At 53.9% G+C, this 16,478-nt stretch overlaps 1 protein-coding gene across 1 annotated transcript; it reads left to right on the forward strand.

Moving 5' to 3' along the window:
- The first annotated feature begins 9,808 nt into the window (after positions 1–9,808).
- Positions 9,809–14,480, forward strand: LOC100273306 (uncharacterized). The gene is made up of 8 exons (NM_001147747.2): positions 9,809–9,991; positions 10,154–10,338; positions 10,423–10,540; positions 10,637–10,810; positions 12,468–12,631; positions 12,712–12,799; positions 13,013–13,066; positions 13,985–14,480. The coding sequence occupies exons 1-8, from the start codon at positions 9,983–9,985 to the stop codon at positions 14,069–14,071; spliced, it is 879 nt and encodes a 292-aa protein (NP_001141219.2). The 5' UTR covers positions 9,809–9,982; the 3' UTR covers positions 14,072–14,480.
- The last annotated feature ends 1,998 nt before the right edge of the window (positions 14,481–16,478 follow it).

A 16,478-nucleotide genomic window follows, 5' to 3' on the forward strand; every position in this document is an offset into this window, starting at 1 on the left:
AGGCTATCTTCCGAAAGGACAAGCAGCCCCAGGGCCGCCCATCGGAAGAGGCTCCCGAGGCGTCTGCTCCGCGCGGCGCCAAGAAGAAAGGCAAGAAGAAGTCGCAATCGAAACGCGACGCTGCTGACGCGGACCTTGTCGCCGCCGCCGAGCACAAGAACCCTCGGAAGCCCCCCGGAGGTGCAAACCTCTTCAACAAGATGCTCAAGGAGCCGTGCCCCTACCATCAGGGGCCCGTCAAGCACACCCTCGAGGAGTGCGTTATGCTTCGGCGTCACTTCCACAGGGCCGGGCCACCCGCCGAGGGTGGCAGGGCCCGCGACGGCGACAAGAACGAAGATCACCAAGCAGGAGAGTTCCCCGAGGTCCGCGACTGCTTCATGATCTATGGAGGACATGCGGCGAATGCCTCGGCTCGGCATCGCAAGCAAGAGCGCCGGGAGGTCTGCTCGGTGAAGGTGGCGGCGCCAGTCTACCTAGACTGGTCCGACAAGCCCATCACCTTCGACTAGGCCGACCACCCCGACCATGTGCCGAGCCCGGGGAAATACCCGCTCGTCGTCGACCCCGTTGTCGGCAATGTCAGGCTCACCAAGGTCCTGATGGATGGGGGCAGCTGCCTCAACATCATCTACGCCGAGACCCTCAAGCTCCTGCGCGTCGATCTGTCCTCCGTCCGAGCAGGCGCTGCGCCCTTCCACGGGATCATCCCTGGGAAGCGCGTCCAGCCCCTCGGGCGACTCGACCTCCCCGTCTGCTTTGGGACGCCCTCCAACTTCCGAAGGGAGACCCTGACGTTCGAGGTGGTCGGGTTCCGAGGAACCTACCACGCCGTACTAGGGAGGCCAGGCTACGCGAAGTTCATGGCCGTCCCCAACTACACCTACCTGAAGCTCAAGATGTCGGGCCCCAACGGGGTCATCACCGTCGGCCCCACGTACAAACACGCGTTCGAATGCGACGTGGAGTGCGTGGAGTACGCCGAGGCCCTCGCCGAGTCCGAGGCCCTCATCGCCGACCTGGAGAACCTCTCCAAGGAGGTGCCAGACGTGAAGCGCCATGCCGGCAACTTCGAGCCAGCAGAGACGGTTAAGGCCGTCCCTCTTGACCCCAGTGGCGACACCACCAAGCAGATCCGGATCGGTTCCGGGCTCGACCCCAAATAGGAAGCAGTGCTCGTCGACTTTCTCCGCGCAAACGTCGACGTCTTTGCGTGGAGTCCCTCGGACATGCCCGGCATACCGAGGGATGTCGCCGAGCACTCGCTGGATATTCGGGCCGGAGCCCGACCCATCAGGCAGCCTCTGCGCCGATTCGACGAGGAGAAGCGCAGAGTGATTGGCGAAGAGATCCACAAGCTAATGGCAGCAGGGTTCATCAAAGAGGTATTCCATCCCGAATGGCTTGCCAACCCTGTGCTTGTGAGGAAGAAAGGGGGGAAATGGCGGATGTGTGTAGACTACACTGGTCTCAACAAAGCATGTCCGAAGGTTCCCTACCCTCTGCCTCGCATCGATCAAATCGTGGATTCCACCGCTGGGTGCGAAACCCTGTCCTTCCTCGATGCCTACTCAGGGTATCACCAGATCCGGATGAAAGAGTCCGACCAGCTCGCGACTTCTTTCATCACGTCGTTCGGCATGTACTGCTATGTCACCATGCCGTTCGGTTTGAGGAATGCGGGCGCGACGTACCAGCGGTGCATGAACCATGTGTTTGGCGAACACATCGGTCGCACAGTCGAGGCCTACGTCGACGACATCGTAGTCAAGACAAGGAAGGCTTCCGACCTCCTCTCCGACCTTGAAGTGACATTCCGATGTCTCAAGGCGAAAGGAGTCAGGCTCAATCCGGAGAAGTGTGTCTTCGGGGTGCCCCGAGGCATGCTCCTAGGGTTCATCGTCTCCGAGCGAGGCATTGAAGCCAACCCGGAGAAGATCGCGGCCATCACCAGCATGGGACCCATCAAGGACTTGAAAGGTGTACAGAGGGTCATGGGATGCTTCGCGGCCCTGAGCCGCTTCATCTCACGCCTCGGCGAAAGAGGTCTGCCTCTGTACCGCCTCTTAAGGAAGGCCGAGTGTTTCGCTTGGACCCCTGAGGCCGAGGAAGCCCTCGGGAACCTGAAGGCGCTCCTTACAAAGGCGCCTGTCTTGGTGCCCCCGGCGGATGGAGAAGCCCTCTTGGTCTACGTCGCCGCGACCACTCAGGTGGTTAGCGCCGCGATTGTGGTCGAGAGGCAAGAGGAAGGGCATGCATTGCCCGTTCAGAGGCCGGTCTACTTCGTCAGCGAAGTACTGTCCGAGACCAAGATCCGCTACCCACAAGTTCAAAAGCTGCTGTATGCTGTGATCCTGACAAGGCGGAAGCTGCGACACTACTTCGAGTCTCATCCGGTAATTGTGGTGTCATCCTTCCCCCTGGGGGAGATCATCCAGTGCCGAGAGGCCTCGGGCAGGATCGCAAAGTGGGCGGTGGAAATCATGGGCGAAACGATCTCGTTCGCCCCTCGGAAGGCCATCAAGTCCCAGGTGTTGGCGGACTTCGTGGCCGAATGGGTTGACACCCAGTTGCCGACGGCTCCGATCCAACCGGAGCTCTGGATCATGTTTTTCGACGGGTCGCTGATGAAGACAGGAGCCGGCGCGGGCCTGCTCTTCATCTCGCCCCTCGGAAAGCACATGCGCTACGTGCTGCGCCTCCATTTCCCGGCATCCAACAATGTGGCCGAGTACGAAGCTCTGGTCAACGGGTTGCGGATCGCCATCGAGCTAGGGGTCAGACGCCTCGACGCCCGCGGTGATTCGCAGCTCGTCATCGACCAAGTCATGAAGAACTCCCACTGCCGCGACCCGAAGATGGAGGCCTACTGCGACGAGGTTCGGCGCCTGGAAGACAAGTTCTTCGGGCTCGAGCTCAACCACATCGCTCGGCGCTAAAACGAAACCGCAGACGAGCTGGCTAAAATAGCCTCGGGGCGAACGACGGTCCCCCCGGACGTCTTCTCCCGGGATCTGCATCAACCCTCCGTCAAGATCGACGACGCGCCCGAGCCCGAGGTACCCTCGGCTCAGCCCGAGGCACCCTCGGCACAGCCCGAGGTACCCTCGGCCCCCGAGGGCGAGGCACTGGACGTTGAGGAAGAGCAGAGCGGAGCCACGCCAGATCGAGATTGGCAGGCCCCGTACCTGCAATATCTCCGTCGAGGAGAGCTACCCCCCGACCAAGTCGAGGCTCGGCGGGTAGCGCGACGCGCCAAGTCGTTCATCTTGCTGGGCGATGAAGAGGAGCTCTACCATCGCAGACCCTCGGGCATCCTCCAGCGATGCATCTCCATCGCCGAAGGTCGGGAACTGCTGCAAGAAATACACTCGGGGGCTTGCGGCCACCACGCAGCGCCCCGAGCCCTTGTTGGGAATGCTTTCCGGCAAGGCTTCTACTGGCCAACGGCGGTGGATGACACCACTAGAATTGTCCGCACCTGCGAAGGGTGCCAATTCTATGCGAAGCAGACCCACCTGCCCGCTCAGGCTCTGCAGACAATACCCATCACCTGGCCCTTCGCTGTATGGGGTCTGGACCTCGTCGGTCCCTTGCAGAAGGCGCCCGGGGGCTACACGCACCTGCTGGTCGCCATCGACAAATTCTCCAAGTGGATCGAGGTCCGACCTCTGAACAGCATCAGGTCCGAGCAGGCGGTGGCGTTCTTCACCAACATCATCCATCGCTTCGGGGTCCCAAACTCCATCATCACCGACAACGGCACCCAGTTCACCGGCAAAAAATTCTTGGATTTTTGCGAGGATCACCATATCCGGGTGGACTGGGCCGCCGTGGCTCATCCCATGTCGAATGGGCAAGTAGAGCGTGCCAACGGCATGATTCTACAAGGGCTCAAGCCTCGGATCTACAACGACCTCAACAAGTTCGGCAAGCGGTGGATGAAGGAACTCCCCTCGGTGGTCTGGAGCCTAAGGACGACGCCGAGTCGTGCCACGGGTTTCACGCCGTTTTTCCTGGTCTACGGGGCTGAAGCTATCTTGCCCACTGACCTGGAATACGGCTCCCCGAGGACGAGGGCCTACACCGATCAAAGCAACCAAGCTAGCCGAGAAGAATCACTGGACCAGCTGGAGGAGGCTCGGGACAGGGCCTTACTACACTCGGCGCGGTACCAGCAGTCCCTGCGACGCTACCACGCCCGAGGGGTCCGGTCCCGAGACCTTCAGGTGGGCGATCTGGTGCTTCGGCTGCGGCAAGACGCCCGAGGGAGGCACAAGCTCACGCCCCCCTGGGAAGGGCCATCCGTCATCGCCAAAGTTCTGAAGCCCGGAACATACAAGCTGGCCAACAATCAAGGCGAGATCTACGGCAACGCTTGGAACATCAAACAGCTACGTCGCTTCTACCCTTAAGATGTTTCCAAGTTGTTCATATACCTCGCACCTACGCAAAGTTTAGTCGTCAAGGAAGGGTCGGCCTAGCCTCGGCAAAGCCCGACCCTCCCTCGGGGGCTAAAGGGGGGGAGACCCCCTCTGCGTCGAATTTTTCCTCGAAAAAGGATCTCTTTTTAGCAGGATTACTTTCGTGCTTCTTGACTACTTCGGAAAGCGGATCCTGGAAATGACGGAGTACACGTAAGCAGCCAAGGCTGACCGAGCCGAGGGACTCCTACGCCTCCGGGATACGGATACCTCACTCATCACCTTCTGCGATAAGTAACTCGCGCTCGGATAAAGCGACTCCGTGGACCGAACAAGTCTTCACGTTCGGAAGCTCTCCTGCCGAAGCAGTCCTTCAAGCTTTCTCGACTGAGTCGGGGACAGGGCCTCATGGACGGGTGAAAGTACGCGTAAGCGGCAAGGCCGACCGAGCCGAGGGATTCCCACGCCTCTGGGATACGGATACCTCACTCGTCCCTTCCGCGAGAAGCAACTCTCGCTCACACAAACATCCCTGTTACCGACAGAGAGTCCAGATGCTCGAAACAAGAGAAAAAAAAGACGCAGCTTCGCAAGCACGGCGAGGGTGTGTTTTTCTGGCCTCGGCGGCCGTAGAAGGCACACGCTACAAGACGATCTGATCCTGTAGGCTCGGATCTTCACGCTGAAGGGAGACGTAGCACCCTCGGCATCGACGACGTCTTCAGCAAAGTCCGACCCAGCCTCGGACGGTGACGCGGTCCAGGGACTCCTCCGGGAATCCGGCCTGAGCAGGCGGCTCGGCCGGTTACCCCTGGGGCCTCGGCCAACCGGCTTCCAAGGGCGCCAGCCCGACCCGAGGCCTCGGCTGATCGACTTTGGCGTCGGCTCCGCTGACGGACAACACGGCTAGGCTCCGGCCAACCAGGTTCCCATTCTCGAGCCAACTCCGCCTCTGTTCATACTGATATCGCTACCCCTGGCCTCGGCTCATCGAAGGGCGGCCGAGGGGTCTCTTTAACTAAGCTAGAGGAGCCCCAGACAACAAGGCCGATCGGGCCGAGGGATTCCTACGCCTCCGGGATACGGATACCTCACTCGTCACCTTGACACGGGGCGACTCATGCTTGGTAAAGCGGTTCAGATAATCAACAGGCGAGACTTAGCGCTCGAAAATGAGGAAAAACACGGCTCCGTGCCGAAATTACATACATGTTCAGGCCTCGACAGCCGCAATGAACAAAAACACTGGCATTCAAGGTGCCATCACAAACGGATGAAAATCCTTGAAGTTGAACGATGGCTGAGAGGTACCAACTCCCATGGAGTTGCGTTCCTCCAACGAGGAGGCGGAAAGACGGCGGATACCCCCCATCCGGGGGCTTGGAAGATGGAAAGACACGACGCATAAGGGAGGAAGAAGACATGGTTGCTTTCTGAAAGGAGTCTCCCTCCTTTTAAAGGCAACTCTCCCTACGTGCGCCCCCAGACGCCGCGGGCTGAGTCTTCTCCAACGCGCTCCAAGACCCTCCCCTGCGACTCGGGGGCTGGGTCCCGCCTGTCATGCAAACCGGCTTAGGGCAGAAGAAGCCAAACCGCCGCGCGTGGTGCGCACGACCGCCCAGCGGTTACGAGCGACCCCCCACTTTTGCCCAGACCAACGGGCGGAAGGGGCGGGCAGCCATGCAGGCGGCATGCAACCGCGCCAGGTGGACGCGCTTCTCCGACTTCTGACGCGGCAGCTTGGAAGCCCAGGCCCACGCGTCAAGCAACCGACGCGCCAGTTGCTGCATACAGGCAACCGCACCGCCACTTGGGCCACCGTCGCGCCTCTTCGGTTGCGAAGCCTATGCCGCGACTCGAGGCGACCCAGCAGCGCCAGCCTGGCGCGTTGGTCAAAGCGACCGAAAGTGGGCCGGCAGTAATGGCGGTGGCAGGCGGGCGGGCGCAGCAGTCACGTCGTCAGCCAGGCTCACGTCTCATCCTGGGACAGCAAGAGAGCCTCCTCCCACGGCGTGAAGACGGTGCACCCGTGACCCGTTCCTCGAACGGCTCGCGCACGCGTAACGGCCGCCCCGCCAACCACTCGCCCCGTCGCATTAACTCCGCGGCGGGACACGCGGCGCCTCTGACGGGAGGAGCGCGCGACGCTTCACCTTCGCCGTAATAACCGCGTCAGAAAAGGTACGCCACGTCGTTCGATTTCGTATCCTTTTCCTTTTTCCTCTTTCTCTATCTCTTGCAACAGGGACCGGGAAAGGGGGATACCCCGAAAAGGATCCTTCTCCGCGAAGGAACCGGGCTCCGAGCCCCCCCTACTGATCAGGGGTTCGAAGACTGGCCCTCCGAAGGGTTCAACAGTCGCCTCAGATCGCGTGGGCCCGACACCCACTACTGGTCAGGAGTTCGAAGGCCAGCCCCCCGAAGGGTTCCATGGCCGCCTCAGGCTACTCGGGCTCCGCGCCCATTACTGATCAGGGGTTCGAAGGCTGGCCCCCGAAGGGTTCACAGTCGCCTCAGACACCGAGCGAGGGATGACCAGGGGTACGTTCGATACATAACCGAGGCTCGGGCTGCGCTCCCGAGGTACCCTAGGACATTTCCGAGACCAGCAGGAACGATCTTGTAACGGAATCCCATCGGAGGGAGGCATCGAGCCCTCGGACCCCGTCGCCAGGGGACCGGGTCCGGCAAATCACCCGCAGGTACTTTTGGGCGTGCCTCTAGGCCCCTAGCCGACCCCCAACGAACGGGGCACGGACGTCCACTCGGATTACCCGCTTGCAGCTCACCGGAGACACCATGTTCAGTGCCCATCGAGGGTAACATGGCGCACTCCCCCCTCCTCCTTGCGGAAAGGCGACGTAGGGGCGTATGTAAAAAGTCGAGTCTGTCCCTGATCGTCCTCTCGCCCTGTGCAGAGGCTCGGGGGCTGCTCTCGCAAAAACCGGCTCTGGCCAAACCGTTGACAGCGTCAACATACCAGCCCGAGAGCTTGGGCCCCGACCGTGCACCCGGGCTACGGCCAGTTCGCATGAGGGAACGACCAGACCAGCCAAAGCATTACGCAAGGTATTAAGACCTTGAAGGAGTGTAACCACTCCTCCGAGGCCTCGGGGGCTACACCCGGCGGGTGCGCTCGCGCGCACCCACCGGAACAAAATGCAACCGAGAAAGGCTGGTCCCCTTGCAAAAAAGTGCGACGAAAGCCTCCAAGCGAGTGCTAACACTCCCTTCGAGGCTCGGGGGCTACTGTCGGGGACCATAATTAGGGGTACCCTCAAGACGCCTAATTCTCAGCTGGTAACCCCCATCAGCGTAAAGCTGCAAAGGCCTGATGGGTACGATTAAGTCAGGGATCAGTCCACACGAGTGACTCGATCACGCTTCACCCGAGCCTAGCCTCGGCCAAGGGCAGCCGACCTCGAGAGACTTCCGTCTCGCCCGAGGCCCCCTTTTTACGGCGGACACATCACCGGCTCGCCCGAGGCCTTGGCTTCGCTCAGAAGCAACCCTGACTAAATCGCCACACCGACTGACCAAGTTGCAGGAGCATTTAACGCAAAGGTGGCCTGACACCTTTATCCTGACACGCGCCCCCCCCGGCAGAGCCGAAGTGACCGTCGTCACTCCACCGCTCCACTGACCAGTCTGACAGAAGGACAGCGCCGCCTGCGCCACTCCGACTACGGTGCCACTCGACAGAGTGAATCTGACAGGCAGTCAGGCCTTGCCGAAGGCGCCACGGCGAACTCCGCTCCGCCCGACCCCAGGGCTCGGACTCGGGCTAAGACCCGGAAGACGGCGAACTCCGCTCCGCCCGACCCCAGGGCTCGGACTCGGGCTAAGACCCGGAAGACGACGGAACTCCGCTCCGCCCGACCCCAGGGCTCGGACTCGGGCTAAGACCCGGAAGACGGCGAACTCCGCTCCGCCCGACCCCAGGGCTCAGACTCGGGCTAAGACCCGGAAGACGGCGAACTCCGCTCCGCCCGACCCCAGGGCTCGGACTCGGGCTAAGACCCGGAAGACGACGAAACTCCGCCTCGCCCGACCCCAGGGCTCGGACTCCTCCCTGGCCTCGGCCGAACGACCTCCGCCTCGCCCGACCCCATGGCTCGGACTCGGCCTCGGCAACAGAAGACAGACTCAGCCTCGGCTTCGGAGGAGCCCCCACGTCACCCTGCCTAGGGCACAGGCCCGCCACGTCAACAGGAGGCGCCATCATCGTCCTACCCCGAATCGACTCGGGTTACGGAGAACAAGACCGGCGTCCCATCCGGCCAGCTCCGCTGGATGGGCAATGATGGCACTCCACAAGCTCTGTGACGACGGCGGCCCCCAGCTCTCTTACGGAAGCAGGGCGACGTCAGCAAGGACTCGACCGCTCTAACAGCTGTCCCTCCGCCAGGCTCCGTCGCACCTCCGACAGCCACGACATCACGGCAGCAAGGTGCCAAGACCTCTCCGGCTGCCACATTGGCATGTACCAAGGGCGCTAGCTCTCTCTCCGCTAGACACGTAGCACTCTGCTACACCCCCCATTGTACACCTGGATCCTCTCCTTACGACTATAAAAGGGAGGCTCTCTTGGGGCCGCTCGCTTCCCTCACCCGCGTGGACGCTTGTAACCCCCCTACTGCAAGCGCACCCGACCTGGGCGCGGGACGAACACGAAGGCCGCGGGACTTCCACCTCTCTCACGCTCGGCTCCGGCCACCTCGCCTCTCCCCCCTTCGCGCTCGCCCACGCGCTCGACCCATCTGGGCTGGGGCACGCAGCACACTCACTCGTCGGCTTAGGGACCCCCCTGTCTCGAAACGCCGACAAAATTAAATCTGCTATCTAAATTATAATATAAAATCTTAAAAATATTTTAAATAACATATTTTAAATTAGTAAAATAGATATATCACTAATATAATATATAAAATAGATTATTTTTTATAGTAATCTCAAATAACATAAATTAATTGTCTACTCGGTATTAATATTATATGCTAATTAAGATTTTATGTAACAAATTGTTGTTGGGTCGAGCCACGAGCCAGCTCGCGAGCTGCACCGAGTCGAACCGAGCTGGCTCGCTCTTTTCACGAGCCAGAAAAACAGGCTCGACTCGGGCTCGTTCGGAGCGTCGAGCCAGTCCGAACCGACCTGCTGCGAGCCCGAGCCAGCTCGTCGAGCTCGAGCTTTTTTTTTTGCAGCCCTAGCCCAGCTGACCAGAGACGTGACCTGGTACTGGGGTCCCGTTGCCGAAAATTAACATGGCGGCACGGCACTTGCGTGACGCGCGCCCGCCCGCCCGCCCGCGGGAGCCACGTGACATGATTGATTTCAATTGAAATCTTATTTATTTTGACATCGACGACACCCGCGAGCCGAGACAGCCACCCAGTTGCTCAAGTGATTCCAGGCCCACGCCACGCCAACCCCGGGCTCAACTCGAGTCCACACGCCCCAGCACCACCCCTGCCTCTCAGTCCAGTCCCCCACCCACCACCACCACTCCTCCCCTCGCCGCCGCCCGTTCCCGACCGATCCGGCCGGATCGCCCCGCCATGGACCAGGTGAGCGCGCCCGCCATCTCCGATTGCTTCCCTTCCCTTCCCCTCCTCCTCGACTGTCCGCAGTCGCGCGCGGCGGCCGGCGGCGAGCGACCCCTGTATGTATGTATACTGGTATGTAATGGGTAATGTAACGCGGGCGGCGGGAATGGTGGTCGGGCGCAGTACGAGAAGGTGGAGAAGATCGGGGAGGGCACGTACGGGGTGGTGTACAAGGGCAAGGACCGCCACACCAACGAGACGATCGCGCTCAAGAAGATCCGCCTCGAGCAGGAGGACGAGGGCGTCCCCTCCACCGCCATCCGCGAGATCTCCCTCCTCAAGGAGATGCAGCACCGCAACATCGTCAGGTACGTACGTTGCCAGTCAGGTTGTGTTCGGAGTGCAGGCCCCCCCGGCTATGCTGCTCACTCACGCGCTCCCGTGCCGTGCAGGCTGCAGGACGTCGTGCACAACGACAAGTGCATCTACCTCGTCTTCGAGTACCTCGACCTCGACCTCAAGAAGCACATGGACTCCTCCACGGACTTCAAGAACCACCGCATAGTCAAAGTCAGCCTCTCCTCCTCCACGGACTGTGAATCGTAGTAGTTGTGAGATATGAACTGCAAATTGTAATGCCACGCTATGCTCCCCTGTGCCGTGCAGTCCTTCCTCTACCAGATTCTGCGGGGCATCGCCTACTGCCACTCGCACCGCGTGCTCCACCGCGACCTGAAGCCGCAGAACCTGCTGATTGACCGCCGCAACAACCTCTTGAAGCTCGCGGACTTTGGACTGGCGAGGGCGTTCGGCATCCCTGTCCGGACGTTCACTCATGAGGTACGTTTCGCACCCTGATGACACGCTCTCGGTCTGGTAGTATGCTGGCTTGAGGTGCTGCGTGAGTTCAATCCGCGGTAGCTGGGAAATTGCCATGCCATGTTATTGCTTATTAGCCTACTGGAAATGAATGCGGTCACTCGTTCATAATAAAAAAAATCCTAACAAACCACTGTTACATCTGTGGTTGGATCATAATCCAACAGATCAGATGGTTTGCTTGCATGCTTGCATATAGGGACTGCTTATATAACAGTCGTTCTCTATAATAAAAGGCTATAAACTGGCTAAATGCTGAGGTGGACGAGAGAGAAGAGGATAAGTGGTCTGTAAACTTACAGCCAGTTTTTACACGAGAATCAAAAAATTTTGTGAGAGAGACAAGTGGAGTCTTGCATTAATACTGAAGAGCTGACCGCCATATGAATCGGCTAAATGGTAGGCTGTAAAGATCCTTACATCCAGCGGTTGGCTCTATTATTAAACTTGCTCTTATGAGACCACGGTGTTCTCTGGTAATTTCGAATTTAAGGTTGCCTTTGGATCGATGATAGTACTGACTTTGGATTGGCAGGGGCGTTCGGCATTCATGTCCTGACTTTTACTCATAAGGTACATTTTACAGCTGGGCAACATGTTATTGGTCTGGCATGCTGACTTAAGGTGTCTGCCACTCTGCCTGAGACAAGCCACGGTAGATGAAAAATTGTCATGGCATGTTTGAGTCCTGGCAAATGAATGCCGTTACTTGTTGATGAATGTGGCAAAATGCTTTCGTTGTTGCCTTTGTTGGATAACTCTTCAAGTGTTTCAGTTTGTTGGGTCACATGCATTAGTGTTTTTGTCATGGCGTACTGATACCACTGCCTGACTGGCTTGCACACTTTTCGTATTTGTGTGAAGACTATTTGTAACTGCCAGCAACGCCATTGACATGTGCTTTTCTGTAGTCTGCCTCAGGATTGTTTACTTTGTCCTGTGCATACAACAGAGCAAGTATTGAAGCTATACAAAATGGAAAGAGAAATACATATCTAAATAGGCCTTTGTATGAAACTGGAAAGGATGTTAAGAATGAAGTTCTAAAAGAATCACTCATGTGCTTGGCGATAGACCGATATTGCAGTTGTAGTGATCATAACACATCATAATTACCAGTTTGTTAGCCTGCATGCATGTGTTTTTCTTTTCATGGCGTACCAGTACCACTGTCCAACTCATTTGTGCGCCTTTCGTATTTGTGGGAAGGATATTTAGTAACTGCCGGTAATGTCATTCATGTGTGCTTTTCTGTAGTATGCCTTAGGATTGCTTACTTCGTCCTGTGCACACGACAGAGCAAGTGTCGAAGCTAAAAACAGAACACATGCTTATGCATATACATATCTTAGTAGGATTTTGTATGAAACTGCAAAGGCTGTTTTAAGAAGGAAAGTTCTAGAAAAATCACTCTTCTGCTTGGCAATAGTGCAGTTCTTTTCTAGAGGTCACATTGTTCTTGTTCTTGGGTGATTTCAAATTTAGTGTTGTCTTTGACTTGGCACAAACACCATTGGGGCTGGCATTTACATATGATAGAACTGTTACATGATGCTCCGCATGTGCTCCTTTCCTTTTGAGATTTTGATCATTTAATTGGAACTGAACTTGTTATTAGGTGGTGACGCTTTGGTATAGAGCGCCTGAAATCCTTCTCGGTGCAAGGCATTATTCCACCCCTGTTGATGTGTGGTCAGTTGGTTGCATTTTCGCTGAAATGGTGAACCAGAAGGCGCTTTTTCCTGGCGACTCTGAGATCGATGAGCTGTTTAAGATTTTCAGGTCTTATTTACAAGTGTTGGTTCAAACTTCAATTAGTTTGTTGCATGTTGCATGTTTGAGATTCTCTTCTACCAATGCAGAATTTTGGGCACTCCAACTAAAGAAACATGGCCAGGCGTTGCTTCGTTGCCTGATTACAAGTCAACTTTCCCAAAGTGGCCACCTGTGGTAAGCAATAAACAAGTTCCTTTTCGTTATTGCAAACAGTGGGTCAAGTGGTATAGGGTTTTGAGTTGCCGGTGTGGATGAAAACTTGTGACGTGTTCTGCCCTGTTAATCTGTATGGATAAGTCTGGGATCTCCTTTTCTGCTTGTGTATGAGGGTAATTCAACATTACAGTGGTTACGGTATTTGGCTCTAAAACAAGGTTCATGCTGTAGGATCTTGCAACGGTGGTCCCGACACTCGAACCGTCGGGAATCGATCTCCTATCTGTAAGTCCGACTCATGAATTATTTGTATTCTCTACTTATGTTTAGTGTTTACTTATGATGTCTGCTTTTCCATAGTCTACTAGATCGCCTTCTGCTTCTTGCCCATGACATTGGGTTTTCTTAGTGAGTGTAGATGGCACGGCTAGGGGTGGTAATGGATCGCGATCCAAATGCTTCTTCATAAAATGGTAGGGCCCTAACTAAATTTTAGTTAAAAAATGAATAGAAATAAGGGCCCGTTCCTAATCCGATCCTTGAATCTTATAGCGTAAAATTTAGAGACCCATAGGCACGGCCTTCTTTGTGGGTTTAGACGAAGGCTAGAAAAAAGCTGTTTGCGTTTGAGTCACCCAAGGATTCATCCACTGGGAAAAGTGGGAAATTAAAACCTAGTGACAAGTTTTTACCCTTTTAATTTATTGTGGTCGTGTCTCCATGCACTTAAAACCCTTGCGTTACTGAGGCTGCACCTTGCAGACATTGCATAGCAGGCTAGCAGCGTCCTAGTGCTGTTATTTTAACACCATGTTATTTGAAACCGCGTTGCTTTTTGTACAACTGCCAGTAGTAGTAGGGTTGAATTGAATTCCATCCTTTCTATGTAATCCCCTCTGTTCGAAAATAGCTGACACTTTAGCAATGAATCTGGACAAACATTTTAGTTATGAGTCTGGACGAATGTTTGTCCAGATTTATAGCAGAAGTGTCAGCTATTTTCGTTTTACACGTCCACGTGCTGATTTGCTGTGTGTCATTGCCACAGAACATGATCAGACTGGATAGATGGGTTGCATTATTTGCTTATGCTAGGCTTTCATGTTTCACTGCCCCGAATTATGTGTGATCGTATTATGGTGTCTAGTACTCTGTACCTTGATGTCGCTGACTTGACCTTGCCCCCCCACCGCCTCTGTGCAGAAGATGCTGCGTCTAGATCCCAGCAAGAGGATCACCGCCCGCGCCGCCCTCGAGCACGACTACTTCAGGGACCTCGAGCACGCCTAGCAGGATATGGATGGATGGATGAACCGTTTCCCCTCCCCTGCTCCCTCTGTAAATTACGGTAGCAGCCGCGATGCTTGGGGCCGGCGAGTACCCCCGTCTGGGCGGCCGTTGAGTTATGTGTGTTACTCTATAGTATGACTAAGCTGGAGTGCCTCATGTCCACCATGCAGTGCAGCTTTTTTCTCCGACTTTTTTTTGCTGCGTAGAGAAATGAGATGAGAAATGTGATCCAGAGATCCTTGTGCCATGGGAGACCTAGTAGTAGACTAGTAGCTATGTAGGTGTCGGCACTGGCCTCTCTTGAACCTGTATGATGGCTGGAGAGAGAGGAGAGACGGCGGCTTCTCTGGTTGATAAGTTGGTCCTGGTATGGTGTGCTTGCCGCCGATGCACGTCATGGTCTTTCTTCCTTTCTGATGAGGACTTGGGGTGGACGCCGAGTGAGTTCGTGCTCATGCACGGTTTGTTGGCCATGCAAGCTGAAGCAGCTGCAGCAGAGATTTTGGATGCCTGGTTCTATTGCCGAATTTTTTACTATTTAGTTTTTTAAAAAAGAAAATATGCCAACAAAATATATGTGGGCTGCGATTTTCCTGGCGGCAGACGTGGTAATGTGGCAGGCAGCTCGGTGCTTGGCACCATAAAACACGACACCGTTATCAGTGGCGCTAAACTGCTTCCAAATGTTGGGGTGTTCGTCCCTAATTATGTCACACTTTATATAAAAATATCTCCAAGAGTCTAAATATAATTTTAGCTAAATTTAAAGTTTTATGACTCTAAGAACCTAGATATAATCTTAGCTAAATTTAAAATTTTATGAGAATAGTAAAAAAAAAAAGATAGCTATCTAAACACATACTCTCTAAATTATCTATCGATATTCAAATCATAGCACATCTCGATGGCAGGAGGGTGTGCAGGAAGTGGAGCACACACATGAGGGAGATGGTGGAGCACACACATGAGGGAGATGGCGAGGCGGTGGACGTGGCAAATATGCCTAGCGGCGTGGATGTGATACCAAACAGGATAGACTAGTGAGTAAGATGAAGAGTTTGTTGGATCATATTTTAATCACCAATTTTCTATTTTTACCTATACTAATAGATTTAGCTAGGTTTTTGGAGTTGCTCTAAGGTCAGTCTATTCGAATTGAAGAACTAATTTTAGATAAAAAGGTGAATAAATTATGTTAAGTTAGACAACGAACCAGACAGACCGCCAACCGAGTTTTGGCCTATTCCTCTATTTCTTTGTCTATATCGGTGGTAGAAACGATCATGCCATGTTGCAATGGTTTTTATTTATGATATATTAGATTATTTTACCTTGAATTGATGCTGATATTGTACAGACTAAAAAAACAAAAAATAGCTATTGTACATTTGTACTATCGCTCAGTCTTTGAACCATTTGAAGCAACATGTTTGATTGACCTAGCGATATACATACATGGATGTTACGTGAAACAATATATGTCATGTGAAAATCTATATGTGCGTAAAGCTAAATGGTCTGGCCATTAATTCTAACTCTAATATGTCTCGGGAAAATTAAATAAATCACGACTTCAAATGGTATGTAAGGTACGATAGGTACAAAGAGCTAAATAGTTCCGTCACTAGTCCGTACATGTATTATATAAATTTATTAAATCACGACTTGTAATGACATGTGAGAAACTGTAGCTACGTAAAGCTAAATAGTTACACCACTGACCCTAACACGCTTAAGAAAATTAAATAGATCATGACTAAAATTTAAAACATCTAGAGACATAAAGGTACATATTTTTTAAAAAAATATTAAATAAAAAATATGTTCTTGTTGAAAGTGGAGCGGATGGCCAAAAAACGGTATGTTTGGTTCAGTTTTTTTCGGATCAGTTTTTCTGAAAAAAACCATAAACAAACAGGGCCCAAGTAAACAGAGTGAGAGCTACGCAGCATACAACTTTTTTTGCAATTTTTATCAGCATATTCGCTTGGCTTTAAACACATCATACAACTTTTGTAATTATTTTTTAGTATGTTTGTTTGGTTTTAATTTATATTAACTTTTACCGCTTCTACAGTATTTTGTCTCTATATATGGCACATATAACAGTCTAAACAACTAGCTTTCATCTGAAGCGAATAATCTTATCTTTATCCATCGATGGGGCAAGTGTGAGTTGTGCCTGTGCATAGAGCCTCTAAATTGACGGGACTCTATTTTTTCTTTGGTCTATTAATAAACAGCAAGTAGACGTCAAAACCACCACTACTTTTTTGTATGTTCGTCCGTCTCACGCTGTGATGATTATATTAGAATACAATTACATGATGATTAGATTAGAATACAATTACAACGAAGAGGTTGACACTTTTCTCTTAGAACATGACGTCACAGTCTGAGAATATGA

This window comes from Zea mays, chromosome 4 (genome assembly GCF_902167145.1).
Source record: "Zea mays cultivar B73 chromosome 4, Zm-B73-REFERENCE-NAM-5.0, whole genome shotgun sequence".
Classification (NCBI taxonomy): Eukaryota; Viridiplantae; Streptophyta; class Magnoliopsida; order Poales; family Poaceae; genus Zea; species Zea mays.

Bases quoted from the DNA above. Each gene is read 5' to 3' on its own strand.
- LOC100273306 (NM_001147747.2), top strand. The intron at 10,811-12,467 runs GTACGTTTCGCA...ACTTGTTATTAG, and splicing joins TCCGGACGTTCACTCATGAG to GTGGTGACGCTTTGGTATAG. The intron at 13,067-13,984 runs GTAAGTCCGACT...GCCTCTGTGCAG, and splicing joins CGGGAATCGATCTCCTATCT to AAGATGCTGCGTCTAGATCC.